The 22810-nt window shown below is 39.4% G+C and overlaps 2 protein-coding genes across 3 annotated transcripts in view; one reads left to right on the top strand and one right to left on the bottom strand.

The window, feature by feature from the left end:
• Window positions 1–1157: 1157 nt before the first annotated feature.
• wfs1b (Wolfram syndrome 1b (wolframin)) lies at window positions 1158–8232 on the top strand. The gene is made up of 10 exons (XM_024283174.2): window positions 1158–1886; window positions 2493–2831; window positions 3950–4023; window positions 4163–4307; window positions 4377–4550; window positions 4624–4704; window positions 4788–4945; window positions 5019–5255; window positions 5347–5465; window positions 5629–8232. The coding sequence occupies exons 2-10, from the start codon at window positions 2495–2497 to the stop codon at window positions 7169–7171; spliced, it is 2868 nt and encodes a 955-aa protein (XP_024138942.1). The 5' UTR covers window positions 1158–1886; window positions 2493–2494; the 3' UTR covers window positions 7172–8232.
• A 335-nt stretch (window positions 8233–8567) lies between these two features.
• The window catches only part of LOC112153194 (serine/threonine-protein phosphatase 2A 55 kDa regulatory subunit B gamma isoform), a 19896-nt gene continuing 5653 nt past the window's right edge, over window positions 8568–22810 (bottom strand). For both annotated transcript variants that reach the window (XM_024283176.2, XM_024283175.2), the window contains 8 exons: window positions 18952–19049; window positions 18592–18757; window positions 17577–17689; window positions 16990–17167; window positions 16290–16454; window positions 14548–14717; window positions 10626–10717; window positions 8568–10240 (listed from right to left, as the gene is read on the bottom strand). In XM_024283176.2, coding sequence (XP_024138944.1) covers window positions 9946–10240; window positions 10626–10717; window positions 14548–14717; window positions 16290–16454; window positions 16990–17167; window positions 17577–17689; window positions 18592–18757; window positions 18952–19049 — 1277 coding nt within the window. In that variant the 3' untranslated portion in view covers window positions 8568–9945. The remainder of the gene's footprint in view (window positions 10241–10625; window positions 10718–14547; window positions 14718–16289; window positions 16455–16989; window positions 17168–17576; window positions 17690–18591; window positions 18758–18951; window positions 19050–22810) is intronic.

The following is a 22810-nucleotide window of genomic DNA, read 5'->3' as shown; positions in this document are numbered from 1 at the left end:
ATTTGGAAAAAATTAAAACCACTTGGAATAATTTTAAAATAAATGAGAAAATGAGTGGAGTAGAACTTTAAATAGACATTAACTAAGTTCTTATGACCATTAGGGCCATCGTTTTTAAGAGATGATACCACAAATCTGAACAGGCAGGCCGAAGTAATAGGCCTGAATTTTTCTGCTATTGTCATGACGTAACTGAATGAAAAAGGCAAGTCTTGCATATGTTCAACTAAAATGGCTGATGTGATTAGAGAACCTCTACGGAGACTTGCAAAGGTTTAGACTATCTCATTGGTACAATTGTGGGCCATTAACTGCTTTGCCTAAATTAGGTAGATGGACCTCTGAGTGTAAGCACATAAGCCTTCTCAAAAGACAGATTGTTTAATACCTTTTGAAGCTGTGCATAGGAGACCGAAACCAGTAAAGGGGTGTCGCTTATCTTCCAAACTGGATTTTGCTTAATCTACTAATCATGTGGAATTTACATAACTGCTTTACTGCAGCTGCATTTAGGCAATTAGCCCTCTTTTCTAAATGGGTTTCTTTCACAGAGTGACTTTTGCTTGAACTTGATTCTTGGTCTTTTCCCTTGAGGCTTTTTTTCCCTCCACCGTCATTTAGTTTGTCTGTTCCCCTTCCTGTTAGCCCAAAGTCACATTCTGAACTAAGACTACCAACAAACATTTTGTCTAATCTCACAACATTGTGATATTCTCCTCAGTAATCCACAATCTTAAAGTAAATAATTTAAAGTAGGAACTCACTTTTTATTATATACTCCAATATTATTTATAATTTTTAGGATATATACTCTGATTGGGTGACAACGTACTTCCTACATTCATTTGAAAAGATGACAAATGGGATATGTTAAACCCACATTCTGTCTTTTATTTTTGATCCTTTTAATCGTGGGCTCTGTTTATATTGCTACTCGCTAAAAACCTGAGCACCCCCTGTTTATCCAAATGACATGAATTGATGTTGTTTTGCCATCTGCTGTTGCTTTCTTTCCCAAAATGTGTTCTGCTTTACTGTACTCTGGAAGAGGTTTACCAAAAGTTTTAAAAACTAAAAGGTACTGATTGTAATTAACCCTTAGCACAAAAGTAGTTCACATTTAATTTAGTTTATTAAGTATACTTGAGTATAAGTATAGCAAATCAACTATAGACCATGTGTCTATAAGTATACTTTCTGAGTACTTTTTAAATTGAATTAAAACATTTTAAGTTTACCATTAAGGTAGTAGCCTATATAAAAAGTGAATTTCAATCGTACTGCCTCGCTTTTTCTTCCATAGTTTAGCTTCCATAGTTGCTCAAACCTTTTTTGAATTACAATCATATATACCTTAAAAATTATGCTATTGTCTAGTAGCTTTCCCTGGTGCTTGAATGCAAATAAAATCACTGCAACTTTTTGTTGTTGTTGTTGTTTTTTTGTTTGTTTGTTTTTTTTTGTCAAATCCAATTTTATCAAATTGTTTAACTAATCAGTACTTCATTGTAAGTAAGTTTTTAATATTATTTAAATAAAATAAAACACAAGGCGACGCGTGTGGAAAATACTCGGAATTTGATTATTATTGACTTTCTTTTTCCTGCCCACATTTACCAATCAAATCATGCACAAGGTAAGGAAGTGGTCCCTTTTACCCAATCACAGTGTCCAAAGGGAAAAAGTGGGCGGGAACAGTCTCGTGAGCTGCTGGGTGACTGGTGTGAGTTGGATTGTTTTTGGAGTTTGACCGCACAAGGACCAACCAACAGGATGGGGATTGTTGAATTAATTTTTAGCAGAGAGAACAAATAATTTGGAACACTCGATAACAAAGAGCCGAAGCCTTTGGAGAACATCAACGAGGCCGGAGCGTTCCCTTGAAGGTTAGTTTACAATAGAATGAATGTTAGCATTAGCTTAGACTGTTTGCCGTGTTATTAGGAAGATAAATCCCAGTCAGTCAAACTCTGTTTTCTTTAATTATTATAAATATGGAAAGCAAGCGTCATTGTAAGCCAGTCTGCAGGCCCTGTTGGAGCCTTGAGTTGCTCACCATCGAGGTTCAGCGATGTCACCTTTAGTACAGCTGATACGTCCTAAAATAGACTCTAAATAGTTGTTTTGCTGTCGCCGAATTCAAAATAATTTCATTTAAACCATAGTTTGAAGACAGCCTGCGAATAGTATTGTGATAATAGGTAGTTTGCCCACAATATAATTGAATTATGGCATTTTGAGGGTAAACAAGGCAACAGTGCAATTGCTGCTGTCAATAAAGTTTTGTCAAATTGTGACGTCACGATTGTATGATTTAATAAGTGAAAGAAATTTTTGAACCACATAATAGTTTGGAGAAGCTCTGTAGGTTTTCACTGGCTTTTAATGTGAAGTTTCACTTTGAAAAAAAAACGTTTTGCTTCATTAATAATAAAGCTGTGACTCAATATGATTGTAAGAAAGCTTAAAATGGGTTTTGTTTGTGTTTTTAGCCATGGATCCTTCACCTTCTGGCACTTCACCCACCTTAAAACTCAGCTCATCATCCCGCACCGTAATGAGTCCAGGCCCGTCATCACTTGACTCGTCTACCTCTTCAGTTCCAGACCGGCATAAGCTCACAATGCCTACGCCCCCAACCACACCATCCTTTTCTCCCTCCCCACAGACTTCTCCAACTCTTCTCTCCCGCTCCTCATCCCTGTCCTCACCCACATCATCCCCTTTGCACCAACCAGTCAGAAGCTTCTCAAGGATGGGCAGATCTCAGCTTAACGCAGCGTCTACGGGGAATGGAGATGTGCCACTAACACCTCCCACACCTGAAGCAGGTGAGAAGCAAGTCATGCCTTTGACCTGAAACAGAAACCTCACTTGTTTCATTTCATTTCACTCCTTCATCAGTCAGTGTAGCCACCCCTCCCTGCCTACTTTTCCTCCTGTGGAGTCACCACGGCAACCGAACAGATTTACCCCGGCATGTAAAGCAGCCTCTCCCATCATGCTGGTGATGAAGGAGAAACCTGTCCCATTTTTATTTAACACTGCACATGTTCCACACAAGTGTCACATGGGTACAGGTCCTCTGGAAAACAATGTATTGTCTTGTAAATTTGGCCCATGACCATGATAAAGTCACAGTTTCAATTTGATTTCAAAATGACAATAAATAAGATTTATTTTACTTGTGTAAAGTAGTGAACATCAAATTAGGTTGCAGCATATGAGACTCTTGTGTTACAGTACAGACCTGCCAGCTGCCCTTCACGGCTAAACAAGCTGTTATTTTAGGCCTTGCAGTGGGTGAAAGTGTGAGCCAAGTTCCTGGAGCTTTTGATATTCGTTAATACTGCCACCAGATATCTATTATGCTTTTGACTCCAATAGAGACAGTGCCATTTTATGGGGTCCAGATGACCCAACCCTTACACTGATGTGTGATCCCTCCCATGAAAGGTGGACCAAGGTGGACAAAGGTGGACAGGATCTTATGTCTGCTACGGACATCAGTGAAGATAAAAAATCCCTGAAAAAAAGAAAAAGTTCAGATGACCCCTCTTTTAATGTAAAAATAAATAGGATAGCAACATACCTATGTTTTTACCTAAAAATATAGGTAATATGACAATTAGTTTAAGAGGCAGGATAGTATTTAATTTTCTGAATGAATCTTTTTCATTCTCAAACATCTATTTTGAGGAAATTGTTTACATTTGTCCTTTTTATGTTCATTTCAAAGAAGTTGGTAAAAACCGTATTTCAGTAGAATGGGTTTAAGATGAATGTCTAGTATTTATCTATCTATGTTTGTAAGTGAAATATTACTCCTCTCAATAAGCACTAGAGAGAATGCTGCGTACAGTTTCAAAACATTTTTACAAGTACAGTCTTAAAAGCCTTACTATCCATTGTGTGTTAATTTCATTATTTTTTTTTTTGTTTATTTCAGAGGAAACAGAGGAGAGCAGTTTTGAGGATTTAGAAGAGAGCGCAAAGTCTGGTGATGCAAAAGCACAAACAAAGGTCAGTACCGGTGAGCTTTCTGCAATCTCTGTGAAAAGAGTTGACCAATGAGAAATAGTACATTTAATAATATACTTTGATTGTTCAAGTTACAGACATGACTTTTAAAAAGACTGGTTGCCTTTTTTATTTCACCCAGATGGGCCGTTACTTCCTGGCCCTGGCAGAGCACAGCGATGAAGAGCTGAACAACTGCACCGCAGTCACCTGGCTGATCCAGGCTGCAAAACAAGGCCGCAAAGATGCTGTCAAGCTGCTGAAGCAGTGCTTAGCTCACAGAAAAGGTATGATACGTTCCTTTTCTCTGTTATTGAACTGCTTATGTGTGTGTCTCACCCCATTCTTTGGTACAGGCATCACTTTGGAGAACTTTGAGGAGGTGAAGAAGTTGTGTACAGAGACGCAGTTTGAGAGAGGAGTCAGGAAAGCAGCACTCCTTATGTACTGGAAGCTCAATCCTGAAAGAAAGAGGGCTGTACCTGTTTCTGAGTTATTAGAGAATGTGGAACATGTCCATACAGAACCAGGTACTAAAAGAAGACGTTTTATTTTTAGATAATTAAAAGAACCACTACCAATGTATCTGCCCTGCACTTACAGGCACACCTGTCTCACCTGGTCCTCTCAACAGCTCCGCTAAGAAACAAAGACGGGTCCTGGAGACGATGGTCACCAGTGAGGGTATGAAACATACTTTATTTTGTGTTCATTGCATATCAAATTCTAAGTGCATCTGCGTGAAACTTTGGTGTCTTCTTTTGCAGGAAGTTCCCATGTTGGAATCGATGAGTTTGTGGAGATGACAAAGAGGTACGCTCAAGGAATCCCGCCATCACCCGTCATGGCTGCTGCTGCAGACGATGACGACGACGATGATGATGTGGTTGTGAAGAACCCAGATGAGCTGCCTCTGCCTCAGAAGGTGGGAAACTTGTCCATTATTAATCTAGTTTAGCACGTAGCAGTCAGCAACATGATTTTTGTGCTTGCTTCAGCTCCTGAAGTTCCCCCTGCACGCCCTCCTGGAGATTAAGGAGCATCTCATCGATTGGGCCTCACGCGCTGGCATGCAGTGGCTCAGTGCCTTGATCCCAACCCACCACGTCAATGCGCTGATCTTCTTCTTCATCATTTCCAACCTCACAATTGAGTTCTTCATCTTTGTCATCCCTCTGCTGGTTTTCTACCTGTCTTTCTTCTCCATGGTGATCTGTACTTTGCGCGTGTTTCAGGTAGGTGATGTTGCTTTTCTGTGACAGCGTAAAGATCTTCAGTTTAAGAATCCATTTGGGGAATTTAAAAAAACGTCTTGTTTTTGTGCAGAATTCAAAGGCATGGGAAAATTTCCGGGCTCTCACTGACCTGCTTGCTCATTTTGAACCTGGTCTGGATCTGGAGCAGGCGGAGACTAACTTTGGATTGACTCATTTGGAGCCTTACCTGTAAGTTTATGTCCTATTAATACCCAAGTAACATGTTGTTAGGATTCCTATTAAGCGAAACTAAGTAAATAACGAAATAACAAATTGATTTATTTGTTAGTGGGAAAGTGCTCAAATTATTTCCATCGCTGGAGAAAAGCGCTCATCCTCCTTGTTCTTTCAGGTACTTCCTGCTGTCTGTGGTCTTTGTAGTTTTCTCCTTCCCCGTGGCAGACAAATCCTGGATTCCCTGCTCAGAGCTTGCTGCAGTTGCGCTCTTCTTCACCATCACAGCCTTCCTGAGCCTCCACGCCTCCGCTCAGCTGTTTGCTCGGAAAGCCCTCCTCACTGAGGTCTTTTCTGGAGCGTGCTCTCTCGCTCACCTCCTGCCAGACTCTCTTTGGTTCTTAAAGGTGTTCGGGTTGACGTTCATCACAGTGCCTCTTGGAGATGTTGTGGCGATAAACTTGGGGATGCCGTGTCTGCTCTACGGACACCTTTTCTACCTCCTCTTCCGCATGGCACAGCTGAGAGGCTTTAAGGGCACCTACCTGTGCCTGGTGCCCTACTTGGTTTGTTTCACCTGGTGTGAACTTTGTTTGGTGTTCCTCAAAAATGCCACGACCATCGGACTCATCCGGACTTTTGCGGGCTATTTCCTCTTCCTGTTTGCTCTTCCTGTGCTGTCACTGGGTCTGGCTGCCATGCTCATGATCCAGGTTCTGCAGTGGTTCCTCAAGCTGGAGCTCACCAAGATGGTGGTGACACTGACCGTTTGCTTTGTTCCAGTCGTGCTCCGGCTGTGGACGCGATTCAGCCTCAACCCCATCGTGGTGTTACGGTCGTTATCGCGCAGCAGCATTGTAAAGCTCATCCTGGTGTGGCTCAGCGCAGTGATGCTCTTCTGCTGGATGTACGTCTACAGATCCGAAGGCATGAAGGTGTATAACTCCACTCTGACGTGGCCTGAATATAGCAACCTATGTGGTCCGCTGGCCTGGAAAGAGTCCAACATGGCTCAAACCCAAATCCTGTGTTCCCACCTGGAAGGGCACCGGGTCACCTGGACAGGACGCTTCAAGTACGTTCGTGTGACCGACATTGAGAACGGCGCACAGTCCGTTATCAACCTGCTGCCTGTATTTTTGGGGAACTGGATGAGATGTCTCTACGGGGAACCCTATCCCAGCTGTGATGGGGGGAGGACTTCCTCCGCTGAGACACAGCCGTTCCCCGCTCCCGCTCCTCCTCCTCAAGATCCGCTCTGTAAACTTAAAAAACTGGCCAAGCATGAATGCCACATCAAACGGTTCGACCATTACAAATTCGAAGTCACACTGGGAATGCCCCTGGAGAAGAAGACCAAGGATGGAACCCTCGTAGAGGACGAGGACACCACAAAGGACATAGTCCTTCGGGCGAGTAATGAATTCAAGTCGGTGCTCTTACAGTTGAACACCGGCAGCCTGGTGGAGTTCAGCACCATACTGGAAGGGCGTTTAGGCTCCAAGTGGCCCGTGTTTGAAATGAAAGCCATCCACTGTTTGTCTTGTAGTGACGGCAGAGTTTCCAGCCGCCGGCAATACAAAATCGAGCACGACTGGAGGCGCACGGCCCAGAACGCCCTTCAGTTTGGCTTTGACTTCTTCTTTCACCCCTTCCTGACGGCCCAGCTGGAGCAACACTCAGATACAGAAATAGATACGGTGACACAGGAGGATGGATAGAGGAACCTGTGCCGACACAAGATCTGCTTTAAAACAAACAAAAAAGGCCACTTTCAGGTGAAGGATGGTTGCACAATTCCGATTAACACAAATGTCAAATCACTGACAGAAGGAGAGTGCACACACCTTAAAGCACTTTTAATGTTTGTATGAGTCTATGTTTTAAGCCAAATTATACATGATTCAACAAATTTGGAGCACTAATAAGGTTGAGAGCAAAACCAAAATCACTCATTTTACTTGTTTAGTCAAGATTTCATTCATTTGTTTGCATGTAAATCAACATCCTGACATAATTTACAGCCAAAATCATCAGTATTAAGCTTTTTCAGTTTATGTAATTAAACATATTCCACTTCAAAACTGCTAAAGGACAAGTTTAGCTTTAAAAGTAATTATTCACAAGTAAGGATTTATAATTGCTGGTGGTGATTTTGAAGTGGTCATATTTAAGTGCCTTTAATGTGTTTTTTTTTTTTTTTTGTGGGAGGAGGGTGGAGTTTTATCTCTTTAGGTACATGTGGTTTATATTTGAGCAGTTGAGTGAATTTATCTTTGCTGTTCTCTATTTAGCGGGTCGTTTTCCTCTCTGCTATGCAGGGCTTTAATAAACCCAGTTAGTCTAAAACTGAAGACTTGTCACTACCACTTTGTTTACTCTGACCTAAACTGATGGAAGATAGTGTTTTGTTAAAAACCCTTAGGCTGCTACATAAGCTGGTCGCGTTTAGTGCAATTTTCTATAGGATTATTCAACATTTTTCATCAAGCTTCCTGGCTCTGTGTCACATTGTTGTAATTATCATTTTAATAATGGAGGCCTGTGCTTCTCCTGCTGTGGCTGATTTAATATTGTGTGCCGTGGGAACAACTCGGTTATTAGATTTATGCTGCAAAGATTAGGAAGTAAAAGTCACGTGGGGTTCAAAATCGACCGCCGAGAGAAAAAAAAAACTTGAAGTTGTTGGATCTAGATAAAATTTTGTGTTATACTCTATAAACTGCAAAGAAATTGTGTTTCTTTTGTTTTAAAGTTTGTGCAAATAAAATGAAAAGGAAAATGTGTTGTTCTGTTTCATGTGTGGTTATAAGTCCTTTTGGATATAAGTGAAGCAACCTCCTTTAAATATCAGTTTACAATTCTCAATACATTTTGCATCCATTCTCCTGATGAGTTAACTTAATTTTAAACTAGCAAACTTAGTGTGAACTCGTCTTCCGAAGCTCAAAATTTACTACTATCAAGTCACTCGTGTCACCAGTTTTGTTTGGTCATGCAGATTTTCAGCATGTAATATGCACTACTAGACATTAGATGGCGCCAAAGACTGCAGAAGACCAGATTAATTTTAAGTACAACTTTAAAAAACAAAAAAAAATCACAAATGTATTATCATTCGATGCAAATTCATTGAGTCCTTTATTCAGAAAAAAAGCATATTAACATTATTTATAACTGTCCATTTGACATTATTGTCAACACAGGATCAAGAAAAATATATGTGAGTAAGGATGTAGAGTTGTTTGTTCAACATAAAAGCTTCAAAAGAATCGCTGAGAAAGAGGCTGAAGTACCATCTCTCTGCTGTAGCCGGCAGGAGGCAATCATCAGTTTTAGAAGTCTGCAGTTGGTCAATAAAAAAAATAAATACATACATGTCAGACAGCTGATATATGCAGACACCTTTGAGGCCCCTTAATTTTTTTTTGTTTTGTAATCTTTGAAAGTACATTGATCAAAAACATTCCCCGTTTTTCTCGTCTCGCAGTTCCAGTGAGCAGGAGCTGTTTTCATTCATAAGTATAAACCGAACACGGGGTAAACATGCTTCAGTGTCCCGAGGACACAACAAAAGGTCGGAGGGCTTGGTCCTCTAAGGTCATTCCTGCTGCACGGAGCCCCGGGGGCCCTAAAGCTTTGTACAGCTGGCTCTATAAGGTAAAGAAGGCAGCCAAGTCTCAGTCAATTGATAAATAGTCTTCACATGCAGCGTCGTTTTGTTTGATTGGTGAAAGTATGATTTTCTTTTTTGAATGTGTGTCGAGACAGAACACAATGTGGGCCTGGACCAAAAGCAGAGACGTTTGGACTTTTTTGTTTTTCTCACTTGGCGCTGACGGTTGAATGTGAGTGCATTTGTTTTCCTTCTTCCATGTTTGACTTTATAGATTACGTTTCTCCTAACCTGTGGTGGCCATGGCTTTGGGATGAAGGGGCGGGCTACATCCTTTTAACATCACACATACCATTTCATGTTCTTATCGTCATAGTTTCCATTGTCAACATCATTTAACAAGAAGTTACAAAAACAGGAGGACTGATATGAAATGAAACAAGCAACATGTTACATTAATGTCTCATCGGTGCTGCTGGTAAAAAAAAAAACAAAAAAAAAAACTTTAGAGTATTAATCGGAAAAATGAGGAACAGGTTTTACTCAAGTGCACAAATATAGGAGAGGAAAAGGAGAAAAGTAAAATAAAAACAGACTGCACAAGTCTTTTGTCTGGGGAGAGTTTATCTCCCTTTGAGGCCAAGCCGTAGCAATCAACACTTCATCAAACACTAGAACCAAGAACTGCTTTCAGTCCAGTCTTTCTGTGAAGATCCTTTCAGTTCTGGGATGTTGAGGAGGAGATGAAGTAGCGTTTGTGTAAGTATGTTGTTTATTAGGCATCTTCCTGGGCATGTGTGTGTAAGACTGATAATAATGCACATTCTATTATCGTGTATGCGTGTAAACTCAGTTGCACCCACCGGGGACGTCCACTCATTAATGCATCTCCGAGTTGAGTTTGTCCTGAAAGATGTACAGATTATTGGTGGCAGCAATGGCGATGATGTTCTCCGTCGGGTGCCAGGCCGTGTGGAGGATCTTCTTGGTGAAGTCCAGGCTGTCCACGCTGATGTCGTCTTTCCGCCGCTTCCCTCCGGCCGCACAGACCCTCCGGGGCTTCAGGACGGCTCTGGGCTTGCTGCTCTCCCTCGAGGCCTCCAGGGTCACGTCACGTTTGGTGTTGCGGTCAAACATGCGAAAGAAGTTGTTGTATGCTCCTGTCATAATCACGCTGCACGGAAGCAGATGAGGGGGTTGACCAGTCAGCAATATTGTTCAAATATTCAAAATATTATTCAAGTACTATTGATACATTAAATACTTGGAATATTTGGAAATGTTGCTTTTTTGACAGACTGATATGGGATTTTAATTTAAACCCTTTGTTGTTAACATCAACAAATCATAAAAATACACAAGTAAATCAGTCTAGATTTTATATTTTGGTTAATAATATAATAATTTATAACACTTTTTCACAACACGGTTTGCTACTGTTCACACTTTAGTTAAAAATTGAGGAAAAATCATTAAATCCAATTTAATCCACAGAAATTACAAACAAAATGGAAAATGTTTTTGAAACACAAAAAAGTGCATCATAAAGCGTTCGTTACCTGTCTGATCCGTTCCAGGCACACTCGAACTTGTCAAAGATGCAGTCGTTCTCGTAAAGGGAACATAGTTTGCTGCGGAGGTAATCGTGAACCTGCGGGAACACAAAATCAAACAAAAGCAACTTTTTGTGGCTCCACTCTCAGTGCACTTTGGCACAAAGGAAAGCAAACACATGCACATTAATGTACAAATGCAAATGGTGATAGGTTTTGTCAAAAAAATCTGGATGTAATCCACAAGTTTCTTACCTTATTAAAATACAACAAATTAGTCTTATTGTGTGTGCAGTATGTATAAACGCAAATATGCCTTTTAGGAGCAATTATGTCAAGAAGATGGCATTGTCTTGTTGTCTATTCCTTGTTTTTCCCTTTATGAATTAAAATCTAAAATAGATTTGATATTTCCATCTATTTGATTGCCTTTACCTTGTTTTTATTGCTTGAAGTAAACCAATGTAACAGAACACTTCTGGCAATTTTTCCTCAATAAATAAACTGAACTAAACTGAATTTAAATAATTTTTTCAAAGATGAAACCCAAACAAACCCATATCCAGAACTACAGCAGCTCAAGAGCTTTGGTTACACTGCCACATAAACATTTTCCTTCATTGCACTAACTAGATCTAATCTATGATCAGGTCCTCCAAGAGTGCGATTACAAACTACTCCGGTGAGCACACACTCATCCTCCCTCACTAAAACAAGATTATTCTGACCCGTCTGTGTCAGCGCTGTAGGTGAGGTGATGCAAATGTTTGAAACTCTTTGCAGACACAGGCATCTTCCCAGAGTCAACGTCTGGCTTTTCTGCATAAAAACAGCCGTCAACAGCTGCCTGGCAATCAATATGCAGTCAAGCTGAGGTCGTCTCCACCCCACTGTTTTCCCCTCACGGGTGTTTCTGTGCGGGTTAAAAAAAGAACCCAGTACTGAACATACAGTGTTTGCTTTTTTTTTTTAAATCGTCTACATAACCTCTGATTCAGAGGGAAGTGCTTCATGTCCTCTGAGTCATTGCATAATTTTCCTGCTCCTAGAATAGACAAAATTGACAGAAATTGCAGCAAAGTGTAGAAAGAGAACAATTCGGATTTTTAAATGAGGTACTATTTATGGTCCCACTATAATTAGGCTATTTCTAAATGTGCTTTCAAACTACAACTAGAATAAAAATGTTTTAATTCTCTTTTTCTTTTACCGTGGTGATTTTTTGGGACTTGTTTTTAGATTTTTGCTTCTCAAAATCCTTACCTGCTTAAAGAAAAAAATATATTTTATGTAAGATACAAAAGCATTAATCCTTCCGAAAAAAGAATTTTTATGTATTATAGAGAAAAACGCAAAATAAAACAGGAAAATAAATATAAAAAAAACACTTAAGGATTAAATCCAAATGATCATTTGTGCTAAATGGATTTGACACAGAATACCTTAAATTGGGGGGGTTTATTCACTATTTTTGCTTTGAAGGTGGATAGTAAACGGAGTGTGTCAATAAATTCTGTTTTGAGCTTTCAAGAGAAAATTCAAAGCGTTTAAAGGGATGAGGATAACTATATTTTAACTCAGTCCACCTAATTTTCAGCTGATTTTTTTTAAAACAATAGAAGGAAAAAAAGGTAAAGAATTTAATAAGCATTTTTTGAGACTAAAACATTCAAAATGTTTGGGAATTCTTTAAATTAGTCAATATTTTCAATTGTGTTTGATGCATATTGGCAGATTTCCATTTGAAATGTTAGCAGGATGTGCAGACAGCAACAATACAATTATTTGTGAGTCACTGCCTGCAATAAATTGAATTTATCCATAATTGTCATTTCAGTGAATATTTTCAGCACAGTAATGCAGATGTGATGATGTGATTTGACTTCCTTTTCTGCAAAATTAGTCTTCATCATCTCATCCCTCTTTTCTCCCTTTCTTTTCTTCCTCCTCACACCACGTTTTTCTCACTCCACCCCCCATATCATCCCTCTTTCTCCTCCTTCCTCCCTGCTCGTGCTGCATTGCAGATCTAGGTGTCAGCCACTATTCAAGGTATCCCTCAGCAGCCTATTTATAGCTCCAGTGCATCTTGGCCTCCCACTCCTGGCTGCCTCGCAGGAACCTCACACGTCAGGCCAGCATCCAAACACATGTTCACCCACACAAACAAACTGAGAGAAGAGGCAGACAAGCATTTATGCTGTTCATAAATGATTTAACAGGAGTGTTTGCACTTCACTGTAAACGCTGAGATGTGCCACAGAGACAAACGGTACAGTCAGAGGACAACTACATCATAATATTGACCTATACATGCACATTTTCGGATTTATGCCAAAGACCTTCTTATTTTTATCCCACATTCAATAGATTTAGGATTTGGTATCTGTACTCTGTACAGAAACACTTTGGATTATAGATCATGACATTATCATGAGCACATATGTACTGCTCTCTGTGCAAAAATAATTTCAAGTTTTGGTAAAATATGAATTAGTTTTTTGCAGTATAAACAAAACAAAACTAATACATGAATATTTTAGCTTGAAATGCTAGATACACTTCTGTCTAAAAAAATAAATAAAAAATAAAAATGATTGTTTTCATGTTTTGAAAAAATGCACATGATGATGATTTTGTTTCATTTGCACAATTAGTGTAGATTATATACAGCCAGCTAGTAATATTTATCAATAAGCTAATTTACTTGAGAAAATATTCAGACATGCCTTTCGAAGGAGAGGCCAGGAAAATATCCCAAAAGTTGAGTATATTTTATAAAAAAATATTTTATTCAAATGTTTGATAAAATGTTGGATCATCCTTTGTTTTCTGTGTTTCTTGATACTCCCCATTGAAGAAAATGTGTCCAAAGGTTTACTTTAAATACTTATGACCTAAAAATGAAGGAGAACGTGTTAAATATCAATACTAAAAATTTCCTCGACCAAAAAAAAAATAGTTAGCCGTTGTAAACTATCCGATTAGGCACAGACACATCTACTAGATATCTAAATCATGGCTATTTCAAACCTCACAGCTATAGATATGCATCTGATAGACATCAATTTGCAGAGCAGCTAATTGCGTCGCAGTCCCATCATGCCTTGCAGGTTCTAAACACCCTATTTGAGTTGGAAAATAGAAAAGCCAAGTCAAACATGTTTCTATCATTGTGATTCTGATGTGCAGTCATCCTTTTTCTTCTTTTACTATCAAATAGAAACATTTTTTTTCCTAATCTATACATGTAGAAATTTGTCTCTGAACAGCAACTAGACTTGAATAAAATGTGTTTTAAGTTCATTCTAATAATAATCCACTCTAGATAAAAACTTTTACCATCATTTTGTTCAGTTATTTGACAAGTTAAAAATCTATACAGAAATGTTGGACCCCAGGTACATCTCAGTAGAAATCTTTGCTACTTCTTGGGATGTAGAACTTTGTGAGAGATAGAAAATGGACTTAAACACCAAACATACTTTTTTTTTCATTACGGGAAATAAGTATTTGATGTCCTACTGTTCATTAAGAGTTCTGGTTCCCACAGACCAGTGAGACTCTTTTAATCAAACCGTCACCTGAATTGAAGACACCTGTTTGAACTAATCAACTGTAGAAAAGACACCTGTCCACACTCTCCAGACTAATGACCAACATTGTAGACCTGCACAAGACCAGAACGGACTACGAAACCATCATCAAGAAGCTGGGGGTTAAGGTGACAACTGAGGCTTCAAATGTGCACAAACTTTTACAACTCAACTACAAAAACGATGTGTATGACCCCAAGAACACCTCTCCACTGTCGAGCACGGAGGTGGAAACATTATGCTTGGGGGAGTTTTTCTGCTAAGGACTTCTTCACTATGTGGATGGGGGAGGTATTCAGAGAGCATCTCTGAAAAAGGTGTCGCTCACTCACCTGGTATGTCTCCAGGGGCTTGCTCTCCATGTTGAGATCCCAGACTTTTGCTGTCAAGTAGTCTCTGGTGAGCAGGTAACGGCCACTGTGACTGAACTTTACATCTGATACAGAAGAAATGATCTCAGAGAAGAAGGAGCGGGCGCTGGGGTCCTCGGGCTCCTCAAACACTGCGGAAGGAAAAGGGAGAAAGGAATGAGTTTCATTATTATTATCTGAATGCTGCTGTTCATAGAAACCGAGAAATCTTCATTAAATGACCACGATTCTTCTCAAAGCGGATGTTTTGAAAGCTAAAATGAAAGTGTTGAGTATGTCTAGTGCACCAGTGACTCGTGGTCAAGGCTGTAAATCAACATTTCAACAAGAAAAATGAGAGACTGAGGCTGGAAATAAAAGAAAAAAAATTAAAACAAATGGATTTGCCTGGAGGAAAAGAAATTGTGATAAACAAATAAACAATCCAAGCAAAGATAAATCTTTAACAGATTATATTTGAATATTTGGTGCATACTGCATGTCCAGGTTCTATTGAAAGTTCAAGACTGATATGTATAATCTATCCAGAGTGATGTAGAGCGACAGCAGGTCCCTGCAGTCAGAAGAGTTTATAACACATCATTCCAAATGAGCACCACTTCAGTGAGCCATGGACAGCTTACACAGTGACACTCATTCACTACTCAGGCTGGGCAGTCATTGTTTTCTTCATCGCCTCTCTTTATTTCACTTCTGTGCGGAATACTTGTGTTTATTTTTCATGCATGTACGCCTTTAAGGATGAGCGTTTTACTTTTATGCCCGTTTTTTTTGTTGTTTTTCTCTGGCCTGTCTATGCTGTCCCCATGGACTTCTGAAATACTGCAGAAACTTTGAAGTTTTCCTAAAAGTATGCCTGATTTCTTCTTTGATTATGCTTTGAGCTAAAAAAAAAAAATGCATTTTCTACTATCAGTTATAACATTTTACAGGTTAACGTTCTTATTAAACTTCTAACATTTCCTTCTAAAATTAGTAAAATGAAAAAAGAAAATGATCGAGGTGGATCCACTAATACTTTTTTTTGTACCTAAAAAAATATTGCATAATTCTGTCTAATCCATTGGAAATGGATACATTTGTTTTTTGTTTTATTTCTTTAAAGTCTCACTCCAGCTATATTATAATCTATTGTAAAAGCATTCCCACTGGTCTTTTAATTATGATTATGGCCTAAATAAGTAGTACAATCTTAGGAGTAGGAATGTATATTTAAAAAACAAAATTATTCTTTGAACCTGCAATACGGCCCCCTGGATCATTTTATTTTATTGTTATTAATTGCCAAATGTTATCTTGCACTTATTTCTAACTTGTATAATTTTGACAAAATATATTTTTTTAGAGAGTAAAATATTGAAAGTTATTTAAGTTTGAAGTTATTTTATTCTGAAATTATATTCCTGCCTTTTTATTATTGATAGTTGTGTTAAAAAGTTACATTTTAAAATTTGTAGTTTTAGTGTGTTCAATAATCCAGTTGTGTCGTGACCTAAGGTGTGTTTTGGATTTTGGCCCCCTGTGCGATTGAGTTTGATACCCCATTTGAGAAAGTTATGAAGTTGTTTGAGCTCAGAGAGTCAGAACTGATAAATGGTAAGAATTCCTCCCTGGTTTAAAAGCCTCAGCACCTGTACAATCAAATTTTTTTAGAATAATGAGGGCGATCCTTCTACAAGTGTCTGCGGTGCTGATTTACTCACATTTGGAGTGCTTGTCGCACAGCGCTGCTTCCCTCATGTCACACAGGCGCAGCGTACCTTTGCTGCTGCTATAGACAAACAGGTTACAGTGGTGAGGGTGAAACTCGGCCGCCGTGATCACCTCCGTCAGGTCCTCCATGTTGGCTGGTTTGATATCCACAATGTCTGATGGAAAGAAAAATTGCTCAGGAAAATAACAATTACGACAATTTAAATTCCTGCAACAGCATATAAAATCCATCAATCTAACTCTTCTAGGCCCATAAGCCATATATAAAAGAGATTATTAATTCAAAAAAGTCGAATAAATAAAAGCATAACAAACGGACCATGAATAATTGACATGAAGATAAAGCAAACCAATAAAAATATATCTTAGGGCTGTTGTTGGAAGAAAAGTCATTTCACTTTCAAATAAATTGTAATATTATGAATCCTGCCTGGGTCAAAGACGTGTCTCCTTTACGTTCTATTGAGCTGCAGAAGAACTCACAGCTGAAATATTTATACAGCCTCTGAATTATTCATTAAGATAAATTTTCCCTCCTGAAGAGAAATCCCCCACCCTCCCCCAGCACCCAACTCTGTCCTTGTGCCTGTCTTCATACAAAGTGGGGAGTTGAGCACTAATTATGCGTGTCCTTGTGGTGCTCATTTTATATACTTCTCCTCATGTGCACAAAAAAGCGTCAAAAGATACTGAAGCTGCGGTCGGTGATGTCCAGATTCCAGAGGTTGATCCTGAGGTCATCGGCTGACATGTAGGTCTCATAGTCGGAGTTGACGGAGATGGAGTTGATGTGATAAGTGTGAGCGTTGGCAAACACTCGCCGAGGGGTCACCTCCACCATCAGATCCATGGGTTTCAGCACGGGAACCTGGAGAAGACACGTGGAGCACCGTCACATCTCTCCTGCAGCTTACAAGAGAAAATTTCCTGCTTTTTGATGACATTTTTTCAACATATTATACATTTTTTTAAAGCTCAAATGTATCATACTAACATGCCTGAGGACTGAGCAGCTAAGCCAAGCTATATGTTGAGGCAAATCCAGATTTGTAAAGACATTATTTCCAGTCGCGAGGCTGTGATACTCGCCTGCGCAGCTGGAAATAAAGGATTTCGCCGCCCCCACGCACTCACTCACACTCATGTGTACCTTGTCCCAGTGACCCATTTTTCTACATGCAAGCGCAGCTGTATTCACTGACCCAGATTCATTGGCCAACTTTGAAAGGAAGGCAGGGAGGAGGGAGGGAGGGGAAGAAGGAGAGGAGGTGGAAAACCTGTAAGGAGGTGACTGTGGAGACATCTTTGATGCGGCCTTCCTCATCCTTCAGGTTGTATCCTTCTGGCCGTTTGTCTCGCTCACTCACCTTCCACAACTTGATGGTCTTGTCTGGAAAACAGACACACTAAATGAAATCACAACCGGGACTCACACCGGAGCAATCCCTCTCAGTCACAGCAACGATTGCTGCTTTTTTCTCTGGTGAGATGCAGCTCTCTGCTGTCTTTCAGCACTCAAAAAGACAGAAAATGAATTTCCAAAGTCTCTGAGTGAAAGCTTTGTTTGATCATTCCTTCTTAATATTTAGTTTTGCTCCATTTATTTGTTACAACAAACTAAATTTCCGCTGAAGTGGGAAAAATTTCAAAGAAAACAACAGAAACATTTCAAATTTGTCACTCAAAATATTTAATTCTGTGTTTTTGCTTCTCCTGTGAATTAGCCTCTGAATTTCAATTTCCACATGAAACCAAACAAAACAAACACGAGACAAATCAGATCAACTTCTCCAGCAGACTTCAACCTCTGAGCTTCTAAATTATACAGTAAAAATAACAGATTGCATTGAAGCTGTCAAATATTCATCCGTGGAAGCAGCTTCTACATTTTTCATGCCGTCTACTATTATGAATAATACAGCACTCATGGAAATCAATAAGATGGCTCTCAAAGCAAATCTATAGATTTCCCTGCAGCCATAACATCCTGTAATGTAAACCATGTTATTAGGACCTTTCTGCTTTCCAAACAAGCTCAGATACAGAAGAACCTCTGGTTTGAGACTCCATAGTTCTTGTGTGAAAAATGACCTGCCTCAAATAATTAAAACACACCAACACAAACGGATATTGTAGCCACTGGTCCACCGCAGAACAATATTCTTCATCATTTTTGTGATTGCATTTGAGAAAAGGCTCTTCATTTTAGCATTTAGAGCAAATCAGTGACCTTTTATAAATGGTCATTCAGATGCCAGGGGGTGTGGGGCCGGGGGCGGGTCTCTGACTCACCGTTTGTCGAGAGCAGGAAGTGTGCGGCGTTCTGCTGAGGCAGCCAGCGGATCTTATTGATCTTTTCCTCAATCTCCAAACTCTTAAGGTAGTCAAACTCTGGCTCATGGCTCTGGAAGGTGCTGTACACGTTGTACTCTCCTTGGGAAAAAGGTTCAGTCTTGCTCTAAAAAAAAAAAAAAAAAAAAAATGAAAATTACACATTTGCTCATCCTGGAGTGTGGTGTAAGATTCTGGATCCACAGAAAAGGCCGGTCTTGGTACGACTAACGCAGCAGAGGCTCTGGGGGACACCGAGCATTCATCACTCCCTTTATCTTATCTTCTCTTCTCAATCTTTTATCAGTGCTGTGTGCTTACCTCAGGCTCCCTCTGGAAGATGACCACACGGCCCCCTTTGTCCCCCGTGGCCAGGAGCTCTCCTGTGTGGTTGAACTCAACAGTGGAGATGATATCAGCTGGAGAAAGAAGACATGAACGCAAAGATGTCATATAAAAAACATACATTTATTTAACTGACTGTGCTTCACTATAACAGACCCTCAATGATTTAAAAAGCAAATAAATATGAGAAACAAAACAAAGCATGAGTTTGAGCGATATTGTTCTGTATAACAAAGGACAAAAAAATCTAAGACTGATTGTTCCCAGAAGTGGCAGCTCGCAAAGGTCATGAAGGCATCTCTGTCCTTCCTCTTCTGCAGGTGAACTGAAGTGGAAGAAATCCTTTGGAGGCAAATCTCTTCCAGAGGCAAAAAGGTATCGGTGGTCAAGTACCAATTTAAATGCCAAAATTTTAATATCAAAATCTTCAAAGGTTGTGTTCTACCAGAATGACCAGTATGCTTTTGTTTTTTTTCTTCAGTCAGTGCAGTAAGTTTTTGAGAAAATCAAGAAGCAATTCCATGTTTAAGTTTGTGATTGAAACTGTTGAAGACTTAAAGAAAATTAAGCTTAAAAATTGAGTATTTCTTTATTCAAATCGTTGTGAATCAGGAGCAGACAAAAAAAAGGTGTGTAGCAATGACATTGAAGCTGCAATCGGCAGGCCAGAACCTCCGTGCACCGCTCCATTCTGGTGCATTCAATGGTAGGCGAATAGATCCATCACGTTAACAAATGGGTGATGGGAAGGGGAGGCGGGGTTACTCCATGCTAACAGTGCCACCCACAACTTATAGATAAATTTTTAAAAAACAACTGCTGCTGTGCAGAAATTGTCCCAGGAAATGTCAGTATTTTTTTAATTATTTTGGCTAAAAGCTGTATAATCGTAATTAAAAGACTACTGATTTGACAATAGATAAAAAAGGATTGGAGTGAGACTCTAATGATAAAAGCGTTTCTCTTTATTCTTCATTCACAGAAGTTCAAGTGTCAGAAGCAGTTGTCAAACTCCGAAATTTTTACATAAAATAAAATATTTTTCTCGTAATCAGATGTTTGCATGCTCTCTTCTGACACGCACTTGCAAATTACTCAAAATATGGGATGTTCGGGGTTTTAAGATCCGCTTGAAATCATTTTTGAAATCATTTTTAAAGCAGCAAATAGTTACACAATAGCGTTTCTATTTCCCAGAAATGTTGTCATTGAAAATGTAAAAAGATAAAAACAAAAGCACGAAAACTTTGGATATTTTGTTATGTCATTACTGAAGTTTCTACCAGTTTGTGCTCCTCTAGATCCTCATCTATTAGATCTTTGTTGGGCTCTATAGTGTTTTTCTGACATTACAAAACTACCAATGTGGCTGTAAAAAGAAAGGTAAAAAAGTTATTAATACGGCACAAAAAAAAAAATAATAATAAATGATCTTCTTCGTTTCAAAAGCTTAAACCCACTGCTATCCTCATAAATATCAGAGGCTAGCTTCAACTGTCTGGTCGGCTCAGTATTTGTGGAAATCACCATGTCCTCACTGCACTCCCACTGTAACAAAAATAGATAAGAGGTGGTGAATTCACAGAGAGGCAGAGCTGCAGGCTTGCCTAAAGTATTTTGTGGTGGCCTTGAGAGAGGCAGATTTAATGCAGAGAGGAGGCAGGGGCAGCTCTTGAACCTCTTCACCAGCATCACCACACTCTGTTTCTCCCAGCCTCACATGATCAGCCTTTTCTCTTTCTACTCTCTCATTTATCACCATACTTTTCCTTGCATTTTATATCAAATTTCACCCATATTCCAGTTTCTACTTTGCTGTCTCTCGTCAAATCGGCTTTTCCCCTCATTTTACTTCTTTTTTTTATCCACCCTCCCCCACAATGCTTTGCAACCCTGGCCGTATGTAGCGTTCATGAGGTTGGTGATCCTGGTGGTGGAAGAATGGGCAGGATGGTAAAAGCAAGGTGGAGGAAAAGAGGTGTTTGAGAGGAGGTGGCGGCGGAGGGAGGGCCCTCTGGTGAGTGGGGGTTGTCATGGTAACGCACAGGGCCAACCAGTGCCTGCTGTACTCAACAACGTTTCGCCTGTACATGGCAGTCGGAGGAAGTGGGGTTTAACACGCCAAATCTCTCAGGAAGCAGCAGCGTTGCAAAAATAATGATGCTGCTGCAGTTTTATTCATAAACCAACATGGCTTAATTAGTACAAGAACATGCAGCGTTTGCCTTTCTAGTCGTTAAGTCCTCTGGATCATCAGTGAAAGCACACATGGTACTCACAAATACCATGCATGCAAACAAATTTAGAGGCAAACACCAGAGAGAGACGTGGATCCACATAGGAACGCAACGATGAACAGAAAATGGGAGTCCTGGAGGCTGTGTGCAAGTGCAAAACAACAGGAACGCATATGCATCCGAGTGAAGTATAGCCCATTTCTCTCATCATCCTTTTTTTTTTTTTCGTCCGTTTGCCTCTTGCACACAAAAATCCACTGTCTTGTTTCATCCTTAAAACTACGACAGAACAAAAAAATGAGCAGCCATGCTGAGACAAGCGCTGCATCTGAGTCATGGCTTTCCAGTTCGCTGCGGCCATTGTACTCTTTGTTTTGTGTTAGATCATTGTCATGTGCTACTGTATTTGTTTGTCTACTACAGTATAGGGAGCTCTGGCTTCTAAAAACGGCGCAAGCTTGCCTGACTCATTGTCACACTATGAAGCTCAGGGAACACACTGTGACTGCGAGCTCGTGCGCCCACACAAAGTTCACATCAGCAGCACACAACATGAATGGAGCACTTTCAACACATTCAAGTGACTCAGGTGAGATGAAACAGAGATAGTTGTATTTCATCAACGCATTGATCTCTACAACTAAACAGGTGGTAGTAGTAGTTTTGCTTAGCAGAATAATTTTATCAAGTAAAAATAAATCTGATTCAAAAAAATCTGACAATTATTTACATTAATATTAAATAAAATTATTTTTTCTAGCTGTAAACAACAATTACAAAAAAGAATGGCTAAAGAGGTATCATGATTTTACAGTAAATTAATATAGCAGTCCAGAACTGCAAGGACCATGTCATTTGTTCAACTCTTTTACTTACTGAGCTTTTGAGCAAAAATGTTGAGACATAAATTTTGGTCATAATGGAGCCCCCACCCCAAAAAATACATTAAATCAAACTTAAAAAAAAAAAAAAGATTAGGAAAATCCAGTACCTTATATAAATTTCAGCCAATTGCCTCCTAACTCCTAGAGCATAACTGAGGAAATAAAAATTTTGGTTTAAGAGTTTCTAGATTTTGAATGGCATTAGTGTGACACACTCGCAAAAGTAGCGTTTCTTTGTCGCTTCCATTTTTTTCCCCAGAATATTGTGAACATTTTGACACAAATGGTTGGTTTAAAGGGTAACCAAACCCTAAATCAACTTTGTTGGGCTGTTGGCTTCTATAAATGGGGCTTTAAAAGTGGTGCCTACTGGTTTGTGCCAAATTTTAACGAAGTAGAATAAACCGGTTTAATTCTTGAAAATATAGTCAAAACTGTCTGTGTGCTGCAACCTACAGGTTGAATCGCAGTTTTACATATGAATTTTATGATTTCAGAAGTCTCCAGCTCCACCCCTCTGACTGGAAATTTCGGCTGTGGGTGGAGTCAGCCTCCAACTTCCCTGTTTGGTTACCCTTAAAGCTGATCAACACAGTACGAAATAAATAAAATATAAAGGTGGTTATGGTTAACAAAAACCTCAGTTCCCAAATAAATAAAAAAATTACTTTTGCAGATTACTTAAAAAATTTCGCTGACCTTCTCATCCCCCCC

The sequence above is a fragment of the Oryzias melastigma genome, linkage group LG10 (assembly GCF_002922805.2).
Source record: "Oryzias melastigma strain HK-1 linkage group LG10, ASM292280v2, whole genome shotgun sequence".
Lineage (NCBI taxonomy): Eukaryota > Metazoa > Chordata > Actinopteri > Beloniformes > Adrianichthyidae > Oryzias > Oryzias melastigma.
This window is presented reverse-complemented; position numbering and strand designations above follow the sequence as displayed.